At 36.2% G+C, this 15,834-nt stretch overlaps 1 protein-coding gene across 6 annotated transcripts in view; it reads left to right on the top strand.

Annotated features, from left to right (window-relative positions):
• Positions 1–789: 789 nt before the first annotated feature.
• The window catches only part of LOC115214321 (spindle and centriole-associated protein 1-like), a 45,405-nt gene continuing 30,360 nt past the window's right edge, over positions 790–15,834 (top strand). Inside the window, exons 1-2 of one of the 6 annotated variants that reach the window (XM_036504875.1) lie at positions 790–1,246; positions 11,674–11,757. In XM_036504875.1, coding sequence (XP_036360768.1) covers positions 1,244–1,246; positions 11,674–11,757 — 87 coding nt within the window. In that variant the 5' untranslated portion in view covers positions 790–1,243. The remainder of the gene's footprint in view (positions 1,247–11,673; positions 11,758–15,834) is intronic. The other 5 variants (XM_036504874.1, XM_029783496.2, XM_036504876.1 and 2 more) reach the window with 5 other exon arrangements.

Here is a 15,834-nt window from a genome sequence, read left to right on the forward strand (position 1 = left end):
GCCCCTTCGAACGTCCCAAACGCCACAAGGTGGAAGAGATAGTTCACTGTCAGGTCCCGATATTTTAGGGTTTTCTTCCATTCGACTACAGAAGCGGTGACCCTCTCCTTAACCGCAGCATCCAGGATGTGGGAAGGAGCAAAAGAGTGGCAGACTGTGGAATCCCAAATGAGGCACCTACCTCTAACCCAAGGACTGAGGGTAAGACCATCTGGTCTCTTTCTATCACTTCTGGACAACACTGACGGCTCCAGAACTGAGGGGATATTAATCCGAGCTAGGGCCCGTTTATTGATTAGGTTTAGCTCAAGTCTCCCAAAGGCGGCAAATTAGCAGAATTGTTAACACGCCGGGCAAAATGCTTAGCAGTATTTCGTCCGTCTTTACGTTCTGAGTTCAAATTCCGCCAAGGTCAACTTTACCTTTCATCGTTTTGAGGTTGTTAAAATAATTACCAGTTGAACACTGGGATCGGTGTGATCGACATACCCCTTCTTATCAAAATGCTGGCCTTGTGCCAAAACTTGAAACCAATACGAATGAGTCTCCCTGACTAAAGGTTAATTAGGTCGTTTGTCTCAAGAGTAAGCTCAGGAAAGCGGGAAGCTAGCACAGTAAAATGTAAATAAACCGGCAGACGGTGACGAGTAACCACTGCTTATCTTTCCCAATAAAAATCATGAATCATCAGATTTTAGCATAGAGATCTATAATCGCCAACGCCTGTAGGCATGGTACATGAAGAGAAGGAGAGACGGGAGAGAAAGAGAGACAGAGACAGGGAGAGAAAGATTGCAACAGAAAAAGAGAAACTTTGAGTTACCTCCCCTTTCTTGTTTATTGTTAACAACTCAGGAAGCGCCACTTTCGACTGAGTTAAGAGGTTTTATAAAATCATTCAATTATTTTTTCAACGGTCACAAAGAATTGATAAAGTTTCGTCCCTAACTTAAACAGTAAGACGTACGAAATATATTATGAGGAATAATTGATAGCAACAAAAATTGGTTTATAAGCATGAAAAATGGGGGTCTGTATACTACTTGCCGTCGCGAGAAGTGGTTGATATAGCAACATTACAAACATTTTATATATTCCAACGAACTCTTACGTACCAACATATATCTACCTATGACAATATCGAATTCTGGATCTGATTTCAGTGAACCAATAATTAATTACGCAAGCTCGACTCGTTCATTAACTTTTGATTAAAGCGGCATTTTCTGAACGAAGCGAATTAATGGTAATTTTTTAATTTTTTAAACTTCTTAACGTTTGTTATTGAGAAAGAAAAAAAAAAACATAGACATCAAAACCATTTTGCCCTTAAGAACATCTTTTCATAGTATCGGTATATAATTGTTTAACTAGTACATACATTATTAAGATTATAATTTTCTGGAGTATTATTAACCACATCTTTAGAGTCAATATTTTATCGATACATTTAGATATTAATATTGTAAATATACATTTTGTTAACTGCACATTTCTGACAGTAAGACTTATACGTAATTGTTTAATACTAATATTAATAATGTTTATGTTATTGCTTAAATGCATGTTTATATGACTGTTTAATAAATCCATATTTTCATAACTTCCCTCATTCAACTTTCATAGTGCTTTATTAATTAAGAAAAACATAGATGTCACCGCATCCTTCTCTTCAGTTTGGTTATTACTGAACACAATAGACATTACTATCATTACCCCTAATTCCATCAAAACGTCTCTTTTTATTTTTCAGCGTTTCATTATTTTGCTTTAACCCCCAGAACATCCCTAGCTAAACAAGCTCTATGATCTAAGTTATTCTAGTTATGACATCTCTTTTTGTACATTTGGAACAATTTTTCCCAATGTCTTTAATTTTTTAAGGCGGAAGGATGTGGCTTAGCGGAATTTTGTCACTATTTCTTGGAGGTCGAATGACTGTACAAAGGCTGCCTCTTTGGCTTAGTGTCCCCTGTTGTTTTTTAGCTCCAAGTCAGCCCTCATTGGGCAAACTTTTGATCAAGGACGTTTAAACCGTGGCCATGCTGTCTTTTCCCCAGTCCCAGTGAACCTAGGAACTCATTAATCAATGAATTCTTTTCTAAGACAGGTGTGTTATAACGGAGATTTGGTTGCTGTTCTTAGCGGGTCAATGTGACTGAATGGAGACTCCTTGGTTGGCTCAACTTCCCATTTTTCTCTTTGTTGCTATGAAAAATATTAGATTTTGCCCCTACAAAAGATATTTATCAGTTTTGATTTTCTTAAGGAGGTACAAGCCCATAGATTTATAGAGGATACGAATAATATTGTGATGCCTTCCTCAAAGACATTGCCATTAAAAATCCGTCCTAATTTAGGCACAAGGCCTGAAATTTTATGGGGAAGAGTTTAGTCGATTACATCGATCCCAGCTCTCAATTGGTACCTTATTTTATCGACCCTGAAAGGACGAAAGGCAAAGTTAATGTGAAATATTTTCAAGAAGCAAAATCGAATCAAAGACCTTTCACTACACTGTCTTCTATAATTATTGATTTTTAACTTTGATTCAAGAATCTGTAGAGAATGGTTAAGTTCTGCTATAATCCTGTTGACATCTGTGATGTCTGGATAAACTCCTGAATTTTTTGTTATTTTGCTGGGGTTAGAGAAAGGGGCTGTGCCCGTGGCCAAGAAAGATATAAACAAGGAAAGGATTCCAGAAAGCTGACATTCTGGAAAGAAAAGATGAGGCATAATGATTAGTGTGGGACTTGCAAAGTTGCACACAGAAAGGGTGATGAAAGTAGGGAGAGGTAGCATAAGCTCTACGAGCTCCATGGAGCAAAATCCATTATAGTAATGATAAGAGAGGAGTCAGCACATCTGTGGGCTACAAGCTGGAGTTTGTATATAAGTGACTTTATGCTGATCAGTTGGATAACCTTTTTCAAGATGTTGTCTAGGGTGTTTATATGTGCAGTAGCACTGTCTCATATGTGGGTCTCATCTGAGCTTAGCAGATTGTTAATAATTGTACGGGATTGAAGAGAAGGGCCAAAAGAAATCTTTGGTGACAGTGGGACCACAAATTGGAGTGATTTTGCAGACATTCATAATGAAAGGGATGTGATGATGTTTTCTTGATGTGAATAGTGATTTGTGTTTTCTAGCTGTTGAAAGAGAATGGTATATAGTCAATGACGGATGCTTTTTGAAGTTTCTGGTGATGGAATCAATGTGGATTTGTTATGTAAGGTCTAGGTTGGGAGTGAATGATGCATGTTAGGAAAGAATGAAAGGTGGGTTCATCTGTAAGAGCATGTTGTGTTGGATGTGTTGGAAAATGAGTCAAGGAAGAAAGTAGGGGACAAATTTGGATTCTGGGGCTTGCCAAAATTCATAGAATGAGGGACTTCCCATTAATGTAACAAATTATTTTCCAATACATAAAGAAGCCTTCTTTGTTACACCTTTGTCAACACACACTACAATAGTGACCTGATAGAAAGCTACTAATCCACAAAATTGGAAGACTGGTGGAGCCTACTGGCAGGCAATTTTGAAAGGAGATTCATGCACCAGACAGTAAAAAAAAGCTTGCAAATATCAGATGACAATATTATTTTCACCAAATTTCTCCAAAGCAAGAGCCTACGGGTGAGTGATAGAGGAGAGTAGTTCACAAATGGAGTTGGCTTTACAGAAGCCATGCTGGTGGTCAATAAGGAGAGAAAGAGAGCAAAGTTGGAGGATGTCATTGTTAACAATTGGTTCCCTTACCTTAGAGTTATTAGAAGTGTGATAAAGTGATTGTTAGCTGAGTTAGAGTAGTTGCCTTTCTGGAGAATGTTTCCTCTGTAGAGGAGGAGAGATTGAAAAGTTTGCTGAGTATAGAAATTAGCTCTGGGGGTTCAGTGTTTGTGTGAAAAGTTTGGACACTGTCAGGGTTGGCAGCCTTGTTGGTTTGAAGTGACCAAAGGTACTTTGGCTTTTGGCATGTGTGTGTACAAGGGAGTGGACATAAAAGGGTGAAAGAGGATAAAATTGGAGAAGATTTGCCAGGAGCATGCAATGTGGAGATGACTGCAAAACAGGCAGTGAAAGGGGAGACTTTCTTTGCAGGAGTATTGCTCTCATAGAACCATCATTGTTGTGAAATGGAGAGAAAGAGGATTCTGCAAAGTTGGTGGAAATCCTTTTGGCAAGGAACCAAAAGAATCTGCTGCAGTTTAGAAGGCAGGATAGCTTGAGGGTTGTACTATACATAATCATCTTACACAGTTTGGATAGTTGCCTTTCAGTTGTGTTGCTGGGTAAGGGTACATACCATTCGGGGTGGGGAGATAAATTTTGCCGGAAATTGTTGGCTTTGCTTTTTGCCTGAACAACTGTACAATTATGAGTGAATCACTTAGGGTATCAGATTTTTGTTGCATGTAGGATGTGAAAGGACTTGTCTAAAAAGATAATTTTATTCACCTACCAAACTGATGGCTCAAGTGTGAAGCACATGCTGCCAGGAGTAGTCAGCTTGGATTGCAGCTGTCAAGGGTAATTGGTATGAAACTGGCAGAGCTCCAACTTGTCATTGGGTATGATGTGTAGAGAGTGTTATGTGGTATATAAACATGTTTGTTGGGTAACTGCAATGAAGCAGTGGTTGGATGATTCAGTAAGTGTGGAGACAGTCATAGCTCAAGTCAGACTAGGTTGAGGGTGAGAATGGGATCAAAGGTATTTGAAGTGTCTGAGTGTTGATGTAGGATGTGTGAAGTGGTAAACTAATGAAGAGGGTTGAGAATTGCCAAAGATTCTGTTTCTGCACAGATGATATCAATGTGGCTTGAGTGAAAGAGTCACCAGGTGATGTGAATTTTGAAGTTGCCAAAAATAACAAGTTTAGAGAGGAGTGAAGTATAATATATATCCTCAATGCAGAAGGAGATATGGTTGAAGGAATTAAGAGAGCAATGTATTTGGAGTTTAAGGGAAGGGGTACTTTGATCCAGATTAAATGAAAGTCAATATTGCTGATCATCAGGGGAAAGAAGTGAGTAACAGGCTAAGTGATGTCTAAATATGTGCAGACACTACTTTTCATGAGGAATTTGGAGTAGAGAGTGTAGCCTGGACAAATGAGATGGGTTGGAGATAGGGATTGAGAGGTTTGTGTCTCAGGGAGAAATAAGATGTGTGATCTGTGTAGCAGAATAACACTGGTGCTTATTTTATCCCTCATAAACTTCAAATTAAATACTGGTACTCTTGGTTTCCATATCTCTACCATCCTATAAATAATTATTTTTTATGCAGCAATGGGCATAGACATGGTTTTGTCCTTAAGAATTTTGCTTCACAAATACATGGTTTGTGGTTCAATTCCATTATGTAGCACTTTGGGCAAGCATCTTTTACCATTGTCTTGGGTTGGTCAATGCCTTGTGAATGAAATTTGACTGCCGAAAAATCTATGTAGATGCCTATATGGGTTCTCTTTTTCTTTTGACCTGTAGACTTAATCCACACCTCTTTAACACTACAACCTGACTCTTTGGTACCTTTAGCACTCTGTTGCAAGTATTTTGGTCAAATTTGAGGATAACTTCCTCAAACCAGTTGTGGAGGCACTGCCAAGTATAATGGACATTTCATTTCATCCTCAACTAAGCCATACAGAAAATGACTAAATTGGTAAAATAATTGACTAAAAATGTGTAATTTTGTCTATTTATGTCAGTGTTTAAATCTTGGTGGTGTAGGCTTAGTCTATCAATAACCCCAGTACAATAAGCTCCAGATATACATACATTTAAATTCATTTGACTACTGTTCCCTAAAATCAGAGCTTTATAAATGGAGTACACTAGGGTATCATAGCATAAAAAAATTATAAATTTAAATAACTCGTTTAAAAAGTCAATAAATGTGTTGCTTACCATAACCTTCTTGTTACCATATTTCTGTTGAAATACTCTGCCTTTGTTTCAATTACTTTTGAAAACAATGAAAAATTTTAGTGAAATAACTAAATTTTGAAAATTATTAATCTGGTGTTTGAAGCATAAATTAAAATAGAATTTTGATGAAAAGTTTTAATTTAGATTACTTTAAAACAAGAAATTTGCCCGATAAAACCAGGGGTTGTCTCAGGCAGGTTGGTATCAAAAGGGTTTTGAGGAGATAGTGACAAGATTACAAAAACACTGGAAACTACTGTCCCAAAGGGGGTACATGCCAGGAGCATGCAATGTGGAGATGACTGCAAAACAGAGTGTCTAGCTTTAAGAGCATCGCAAAAGGCTTGGTTAAAGGCCCAACCTTCTGAGTTGTTTTACATGGCTTAGACAAACTGAAGGATCACTGCAACAAGTGTGTGAATCTGAGAGGGGAATATGCTGAATAAAATCATAATTAATTGATCTCCCCTGTATTTTCTTTTACCCAAAATCAGGAACTTTTCAGCACCACCTCCTATGTTATCAATATTGATTTCTTAGGCAGTGGTTATCTTGTTTAATTTATGACACAAGGTCCTATGTTAGTTCTCAAGAACTGGCATTATGTATCATTGAGTTGTGTAGTGTTTTGGTTTGTCATGGAGCACCACTTTCTTCTGACTTCAAGTTTACATAAGAAAACTTCTTTTGATATTGTCCTCACTTCTTTTGTTGAAACATATCATGATCCAGCTACAGTTTTTTTTTTTTTGAAGGCTAAGTTTGAAGTTTCATATGATTTACTTTTGTAACTTTGAAGGTCTGTCCAAAAGGAAACTGAACTTTTTAAAAAACAGATTTATTTTACTTAAAAATTTTATCCGACATGTCTTTTTCAAAAATGGTTTCTTCCTTTCACACTACACTGCTCCCAACATTTTTTATTTATTTGTATATTTTCTAGTTTTGGAACATTTTCAGAGGTTGCATGTAGTTCTCATAACAAATATTATTTGATTGTTATTACCTCAGATTGGCAACCTTTTAGGAACAGAAAGACATTTTCAAAGGGACCTAATCTAGAGAGATGAGTGAATAAGAGAAGACAGTCCTCCTGTGCCTTGCCAAAAACTCATTGATGAGGAATGACACAAGAGCAGGTGTATTGCCTTGGTACAGCATCACAGCAATTTTGCACTGTGATCATTGCCTGCTGCCATGGATAGTTGTCTAGATTTGAGATTGTCTTCAGTAGATGTTCTTCCTGTACATAATGTCACTGGTGCCACTTGTGACATTATGTACAGCTTAAATGGTCCTCCTTATAGGCCTGCTGCAAAAGTCTAAGAGTTTTTCCAAATTTGAAACAGAATTTCATACAAACATATTTTGCTTTGCTCTTCCAAATTCTTCATTCTTCAACTTCAAACAAATTAACCATGTGCACTGAACATGCATTCTCTCTAGCACCAGTAGATCAATGACAACCTGATATGACTGGAACTGTTATTAGACAGAATGTCAAAGTTACCTTGGTTAGGTCCACATTACTCCATAAAGAGCATAGGACCAGTTTTTCTGGTATATATTCCTCCCTGGATGGAATGCCAGTCTATCACATGATTACTCATTTTTACCAGCTGAGTGGACTGGAGCTACGTGAAATAAAAGTGTTTTACTCAAGAACACAATGCATCACCCAATCCAGGAATTAAAACCATAGTCTTCTGATCATGAGTCCAACACCCTAACCACTAAGCCATGTGCCTCCACTAAAGTCACCATATATAGTGTATACTCTATCATAACACCTTGTTGGTACACTGTTTTAAAGGTACAGTTTCTTTATGGACAGACCTCATATTTAATGATTCTTTTTCATGGGTCCATAGCTTAAATTTTATGGAAAATGAAATGAACTAAGTGTAATAACTCAAGCGAGCCATGAAATTAAATAAGTTTAAGGGTGATGTACCGAATGATGTATGCAAAAATCTTCATAGTTCCTGTGTACCTAGGGTCAAAAGGCCACCCTATAATTAGCAATGTTTGGTTTTGGAAAAATGTGTTCGACCATTTATGATCATATAATCAAAGATTTATTTTGTAAAGGTATCTAATTTAGAGCAAAATAGTTTTACATTAAACAAAATTTAGTACATCACTAAGGCATACTCACTACAGACCATAATGCATGTCTATATTTCAACTACATATGTAAGTAGTTTCAAAAGTACTGCCAAGTCTTGATTACCTGGGCACCATACTGATCTCCATTATTGCAGAGATGCAGTGTAGTTCATCCATGACCCCTTTTATAGTCAAAGAAATGATGTGTGTGAGGGAGTAAAAGTCAGTAAAAAGAGAGAGCTTATCTCTAAGACTAATCTTTAATATGAAATATATTTCTTGATAATGTCATAAATAGCATGTTTAGTTTACTTTCTGGTAAATGTAGGGTATGTTAACACATCAATCACTGCTGCCATCTACGTCAGTGTCACTATGTCTAGCTGTTTCTGCCTTATCACTATTTTCATAGAGAAGTTCATCTTTAATCTCATTTATTGCATTTCGTATTTTGCATTCTTTTATGTCTACTTTGACTGTTGCCCATGATGACTTCACCAACAGACATACTTCTGCAGTTGTAGGTTGCTTCAGCCATCTTTTTGGGTTTACCAGATATTCCCAGCAACCATCCACAGGTTCCACTCTTGTGTAAAACATCTCAATAGCTTGTTGACTGAAATGTCTAATGGTTGTAACTACAATATTAAACTGCAGGAGATATTGACATTTTAGTTTATAATTGCTTAAGGGTATTTTTCTTCCTTTGTTGCTTCTCTTTTGTGGGGTTTGGAATTGATCCCACACTGATAATATTGGTTTCTTCAACAAAACCTTCCTAACACTATGGCCATATTTCTCCAACCAGAGTTTCACATCACCTTCATCCATCCACCATTTGTGATGGACATGAACAAAATGCCAGTTGTAACAATTTCCTTGGACATTTAAGAGGTTTGTAATGTCTGCATATTGTAGTGTTTCTCAGGTTTAGTTATTTTTATAATCACTCTTTTGCATTATTATTTTTGGCAGTTTTTTTTGACACTACATTGAATATCAGCAGTATTTGATATTGCTTATTTGCCCCAGTTGGTAATTTACTACGTTCCTTGTATTGGTCATTCATTTTGTTAAACATTAAGATTTTCTTCCTCATACTCCTCAAGCATTTTTCTTTTGTACTTTAGTCTACCTCTTCATGAAATGGTAGCAACAAGATAAAGATCCAGCAATCTCCGGCTGGTTATATTTCTATATTCTGCCAATTTTCTTAACCTGCTTATTACCACCTTTGTTGAGACTATGCACCCCTTAAATTATTAATTATGTATCCATAATTTTATGGCTTCCTCCAGTTATAGGAATTTTGTTTCTTTTTGACAGATTCCATGTTGTTTTTTTTTCATACTTGTTTTTAATATCTCTCCCCGTTTTCTTCTTTCACAAATCATATTTTCAGTTGGTGGTTGTCCCTTCAGTTGCTCAGTTCCCCTGGTTGCCCTGTTGTTTGGCATATTCATCAACCTGTAGCTTGTAACTAATTGTATATGTGTCTTTTCTGCTTAGTTGTCATTGTGTATTGTTGTAGAGAAGTCCTTTGTCTGGGACCCTGAACTCTTGATGGAATCATAAGGGCACCATCTTGACCTACTTCATGTCTTGGGTATCAAAACCTAAACATACTCCATTTTCTTGCATACAATTCTACATAGTATATAGTATAAACATGTGGTGTAAATATTCAAACATTGTAACTATCTTTCCAATTTCTGTATTTCACATGGGATTTTTTTGCCCTCTAAAACCATCTTTGGCTGTAAATTTTGGTTTGGAAAATTCAGCTTGTGTGCCACAGAATACAGCATCTCTTCAGGTCTGACCACAGCTGATTTCTTCTAAAGAGAAAAAGAGAGAGTTGAAAAGAGAAAGAAAGCTCTATCTTAGGATTGTACTGGTATTTTATTTATCAACTCTGGAAAGATGACAAACAAAGTTGACCTTAGTGAAATTTGCTCCCAAACTGCAGAGAGCCAGAGCAATATTGCAAGTCAGTTTAATTGACATTATAACAACTCTGCCAATTAGTTTGTATGTGTGGTGGTGGTAGTGGTGGGGTATCCTTTAGTGGTATGTCAACTTGTCAACATATAATATATGAGATATTATTTATCAATTACTTAGGGTGGCCAACTGGCAGAATCATTAAGACCCCCGGCAAAATGCTTAGCGGCATTTAGTCTGTCTGTGCATTATGAGGTCAACTTTGCCTTTCAGCCTTACTGGGTCAATAAAATAAGTACCAGTTGAATATTAGGGTCGATGTATTTGGCTCATTCCTTCCCTTGAAATTACTGGCCTTGTGCCAAAATTTGAAACCATTATTTATTGATTACCATTTACCAAACAAAACAAATGGTGTTCCAATACAAGTTCATATGAAATTAGTGGTAAATCTATTTGAACTTCTTACTAGTTGCCATCAATATAATTCAAAACTAATTTGCCCTGAGTATAACTTTAAACTGTATCCAGTTGTGGAGTCCTGTTTCAGAAGTTCCAGAGTTTTGAGAAGTATGGAACCACCTTTTGGCCACTATTGTTTCTAGGTCTACTCTGACTCAAAGTAGTAGCACCCATCAATGTCTCAGCTTTGTGTTAACTAGCTTATTAGTGCTTACCTACCTATGCATGTGAAGACTGGATCTGACAGACTCTGCAGAAGAAACCTTCATGATTAAACAAAGAGATAAGTAGCTGCAGCAACATATTGTGAAGCATAGAGAGCGAGATGAGGCAAGACATCTCAGTCATCCACTGCATCCCTCTTCATCCCCTGTCATCCTGACATGGTCTTCCCACTGGATTGAAGATGGTTGCAGATGAAACAATGAGGTTGACAGTGCACAACTTTTCTTCGCCTGAAACAAAGTCACTGTGCAAGTTATCAGTCATCCCCAAGGATGACTAGATGGCGCTTGTACAAAGCTAATAAATTTGATAATCATAGTACTTCAATATCTTTATTCGCATGTTAATGTAGCCGTAGTTGATTTATATTACAAGTCTCGGGTTCTAGTGAGAACCTATACTCTTATAAATAAAATGCAGTTATTTGAGGTAGGGGGTTCTTACATAGAAAAGCATGTCTTATGAGCCAGAGAATACAATCATTGAAATTTACTTCATTGTTGGAGAATGAAAAGCAAACATTTAGCAGAAGCTCTTAGAAACTCTCTAAGAAACGAGAGATAATTTAAAAAAATTTAAGAATTAATTTCGTAAAGTTAATTTATAAACTGGTGAGTGGAGAATATCTGAACTGTTAGGATTTTATCTGCCTTCTCTCCAATTAGGCAGGAAATTTCGATTAATTATGAACTTTTTGCATTTGTGTTAAGTACATCACCCTTTAATTTATTTATCTACATTTACAGAGTCAGAGTGATGTAAGTGCAAGGAGAGGATTATAACTGACAATCAAACATTTGACGGCCTACCTTATATTTGGGGGAGGGAAATAATAAAAAACTTACTTTTTCATTCTACTAAGGTTGATAAAATAAGTATCAGCCAAGTATTGTGACTAGTTTACTTGCTCATGTCCCTGCCCCAAATATTTGTAGCCTTAAGAAATCATTATTTTCTGTTGTAGTAGTGTTGTTTCATATTCTTTATCTAGGAAGAAAACCAAAAGAAATTAAGTAAGAAGAAGAAAACAAAAACAAAAATGGCATGTATTACTTATATTTTGGCACAATTATATGTAAGCACACGCACATACACATACACATATTCTTTTGCTGATTTTCTGTCATTGTATTGTGGCCATGCTAGAGCTCTACCTTTGAGGAACCATGTTGATCCACCTGCCTCCATTACTAATTTGAAAATCTAGTATTTGAACCAACCAAATCAAGCCCAAACATTCTGTCTGTTTTATGTTTAAACCAGCCAAATCCAGCCTTTCACACCAATCCTGCAATGTCATTCTGAAAATAAGCACAATTACATCATTGAAATATCAAATCTCAAAGCTATGAGATAGCACATGATTAATTCAAAACAATGTGAATAAATAAGTATTACATTTGACTGAGTAATCTGAATGCTAAAGCGTTAAGTTTAGTATTTATTTTATCAATCTCTGTTTACCAGAAGACTAAGTTAAGTTTTTGACATAAAGGGATGCAATACTGGTATAAACATAAACACTGACATGGACACACACACTTCTTATATATCATTATCACTTTTCCACTTTTCCATGGAGGCATTTCCTGGACGGGGCTTTTCCAAGTAATGTTTTACAGTTAGATGTCCTTTTAGATACCTGTTATGATATGCAGGGATACAGCCAGGATACACAAACACATAACCACACTCACACACATCTGTGTGTCTCTGTGTATGTGAAGGCATGTGGCCTTCTGGTTAGGGTGTTGCACTCACAATTGCATGAACGTGGTTTCGATTCCCAAACCAGGAGATGCATTGTGTTCTTGAACAAAACACTTAATTTCACATTGCCCCAGTCAACTCAGCTTTAAATGAGTAACCCTGCTTCAGATTTGTATTCTGTAATCTCAGCCAATTTATACATCATGTAAACTGGGTAACAAGTTCTATGGGTCTTAGGGCTCAAGACAGTACTTTGTCTTTGTGTGCATGTGTGTGTTCATGTATAAATGTATGTGTGTGTATACACTCAAGCTAATATTGAACAGTAAGAATGAGTGCTCAACACTGCATTGGTGAATAAATATGTTTTATTTGTTGGTTAACAAGACTATTTCTGGTTTCATGCCAGGAGAAGTTTCTCAGCAATTATCAAGGCTGCCACATGGGACATTGATACTCATCTTCACCTTGGATGAGAATACATGTAGCTTCACGTCCATTGTAGCAGATTTAATAATGACTGAGAAATCTTCTCAGCATGAAATTAATGGTAGCCTGCTAACCCACAAATAAAGTTTATATATATATATATATAATATAATAATATAAATAATATATATGCATATATACATACATATATGTACATACATATATATGTATATAGCTTTGCATATATGGGTACAGGACATCACAAAACGTAAATAACATGAAATACATAAATAAGTTGGGTATGTGAACAATGAGAGAAACAAATGGTAAACAAAACAAGTAACATAAAAAAACGACCCTTCATCAGTTGTTGGCTGTCCTTCTTCTCTTCATTTCGAGCATTGGCCAACAATATAAGACTTTGAAGGCAGTTGCTCCTGTGAACCTAAATAAAATTTGGGATTTGCAGAGGGTCAAAGTTGGTAACAAAAACTGGGCAGTGGAGACATACAAGGAAACTGATTGAAACTCCCCCTTTCGTTTTCTCTCTCATCCTTTCTCTAAATCTTTTCTCTCCCCTTCACTGTTTTCTGTCTGTCTCTCACTCTCCCTCTTCCTCCTCACTCATTGCTCACATGTGACCATCATCCATCTTTCTTTTCCTTCAGTGCAGTTGTACAGACTGCATGTATTCCTATCTATTTCCCTTTCTATCTTTTCTCTTGTCAAAGAGCATTCACTACTTTACCTCATCTGGTCTACCGACCTTCCTTGTTTGTTTTCGATCAGTTTCCTTGTATGTCTTCACTGTCCTGTTTTTGTTACCAACTTTGGCCCTCTGCAAATCCCAAATTTTATTTTAGTTTGCAGGAGCAACTGCCTTCAAAGTCTTATAATGTCATTCACTGCTCAAAATAAGGAGTAGAAGAACAGCCGACAACTGATGAAGGGTCGTTTTTTATGTTACTTGCCTTGTTTTCAATTGTTTCCCTCATTGTTCGCATACCCAATTTTATTTTCGTATTTCATGTTACGTTTTGTGATGTCCTGTAACCATATTATGCATATATATATACATATGTATGTATATATGCATATATACATACATACATATATATATATATATATATATAATATGTTATTTATATCATTATTTGATTGAACGCCATGCATCCATTTCCAAGTATGTTTATCTATCTATATGTGTGTGTATGTGAAATGAATTGGCTGAGTCTTTAAATTGTCAGCCTTATTGTCATTCTGGCTCTCAGCACACTGTTCAGATATTACTGAAGTTGACTTTACCTTTCATCCTTTTTGGAGAGCTTGATATATAAAGTGTGTGTATGTGTAAGATTTTTCTTTTGTCCCATACAATCTTAATAAAATAACTAGCAGACAAAGTGTAAGGTCTCATATGTAATTAACTAAAATCTCTTGAAGTCTGTGTACTACCATGGCTGCACTCTAACTGTTACCAATCAACAAATAGGTATCAGGCCATATTGTGAGCCGGGAAAGGATTAGCTAGTTACACTGGAATCACCACTTCCTAAATTCCAAAGATGTTTTAAGTGTCTGTAGTTATCTGTATATATTTTTTTTATTAAGCTGATGAAAGATAGGATACATCTATCCTTGAGCCAGAGGTAAGTCTATCTTAGATGGAATTCTTCAGTTCTCTTAGGTAAGATGAAGTACATAAAATAAAAAAATTTAATCTTCTATCCTAACCCCACTCACTGCCAGTAAAATGTCTATAATGAATTTGAACTGCAAACCCGTGAATTAGTTGACCCATATCATTTTCATCTTGTCATTCCCTTTGTATATACAGTAGGGTAGTAAGAATCTGTAGGGAGAGGTTAATAGCAGGTCTTCAGAGAAGAACCCACACACACACTTATGCAAGTGTTTCAGACCTTAAGTTCTTTCACGCTAAAGGGGGTCTGCCCACATCCAGGTTATTACTCCTGGATACCCTTCTGTTGCCGCTTTCTATCTGCATTGCAACTCTCCTTATGGTTTCATGTCTATCTAATATTTGCCGGGAAAGGGGTTCAGAGTTTTTTGATATTGCTCAGCATCGTTCTCCTTAGCATTCTTCTTCATTTTCTTCTGTTTACAATTTAGGGGCCACAACCAACAAAAGATGTTGGGTTCTCCATACTGATCAATCTGCTTTTACTGTTGGTCTTTGTCTTTAGTAAAATCAGCAGCTTTACTGTCATCATTATCATCATCATCATCATCTTCACCAACACCACCATTTTCATCATCACCACCACCACCATCATCATCATCTTATCCACTTTTCCATGCTGGATCACTGAACAGGACATTTTGTGGCAGTGTTTTACAGCTAGATGCCTTTCCTAATGCCCACCCTTTTAATTACTTCTTGTGGCACATAGAGAGTTATGGGGTACCTATTTAAAAATTAGGATATACATGGTATTAAATCCAATATTGCTAGATCAATAGTTTGTGGCCATTTATTACCATAAACCAATCTGACTGATCAACAATCTTCCATCACCTTTTTTTTTTAATCAATAAAAAAAAAACTATTTTCAAGAAATGGTACATGCTTAAAACTGGATAATGTTCTTGGGGAAAATATACAAGAGTTTTTGTTTACAGTAAATGTTGTGTTGTTGCTTTTATGGCTATGTCTTTATGTATTATATATTCATAAGCATTTTATATTTCATCAAATATTTTGAAAGTAAAAGATTTTGTCTTTCTAATCCACAGATTACAAACTGTTGGTTTAATGCTGGTCATTAACTTGTGAAAAATGTCTTTTACAAATTCTCTGCAATATAATAATTGTCTGTAGCTTGATTTTATACCAGTGGCTATACAAAAGAGTAGCCAGTGATATATAGTATTTTGTGAATATATTTTACCAAGGATAAGATGCTAGACTACATATCACAAGTAAATCCCTCTACAATTAATGCTTGATACATACAATGTCTTGTGAGATGGAAACTAAATGGAAGTTCAT

Source organism: Octopus sinensis, linkage group LG7 (assembly GCF_006345805.1).
Source record: "Octopus sinensis linkage group LG7, ASM634580v1, whole genome shotgun sequence".
NCBI lineage: Eukaryota > Metazoa > Mollusca > Cephalopoda > Octopoda > Octopodidae > Octopus > Octopus sinensis.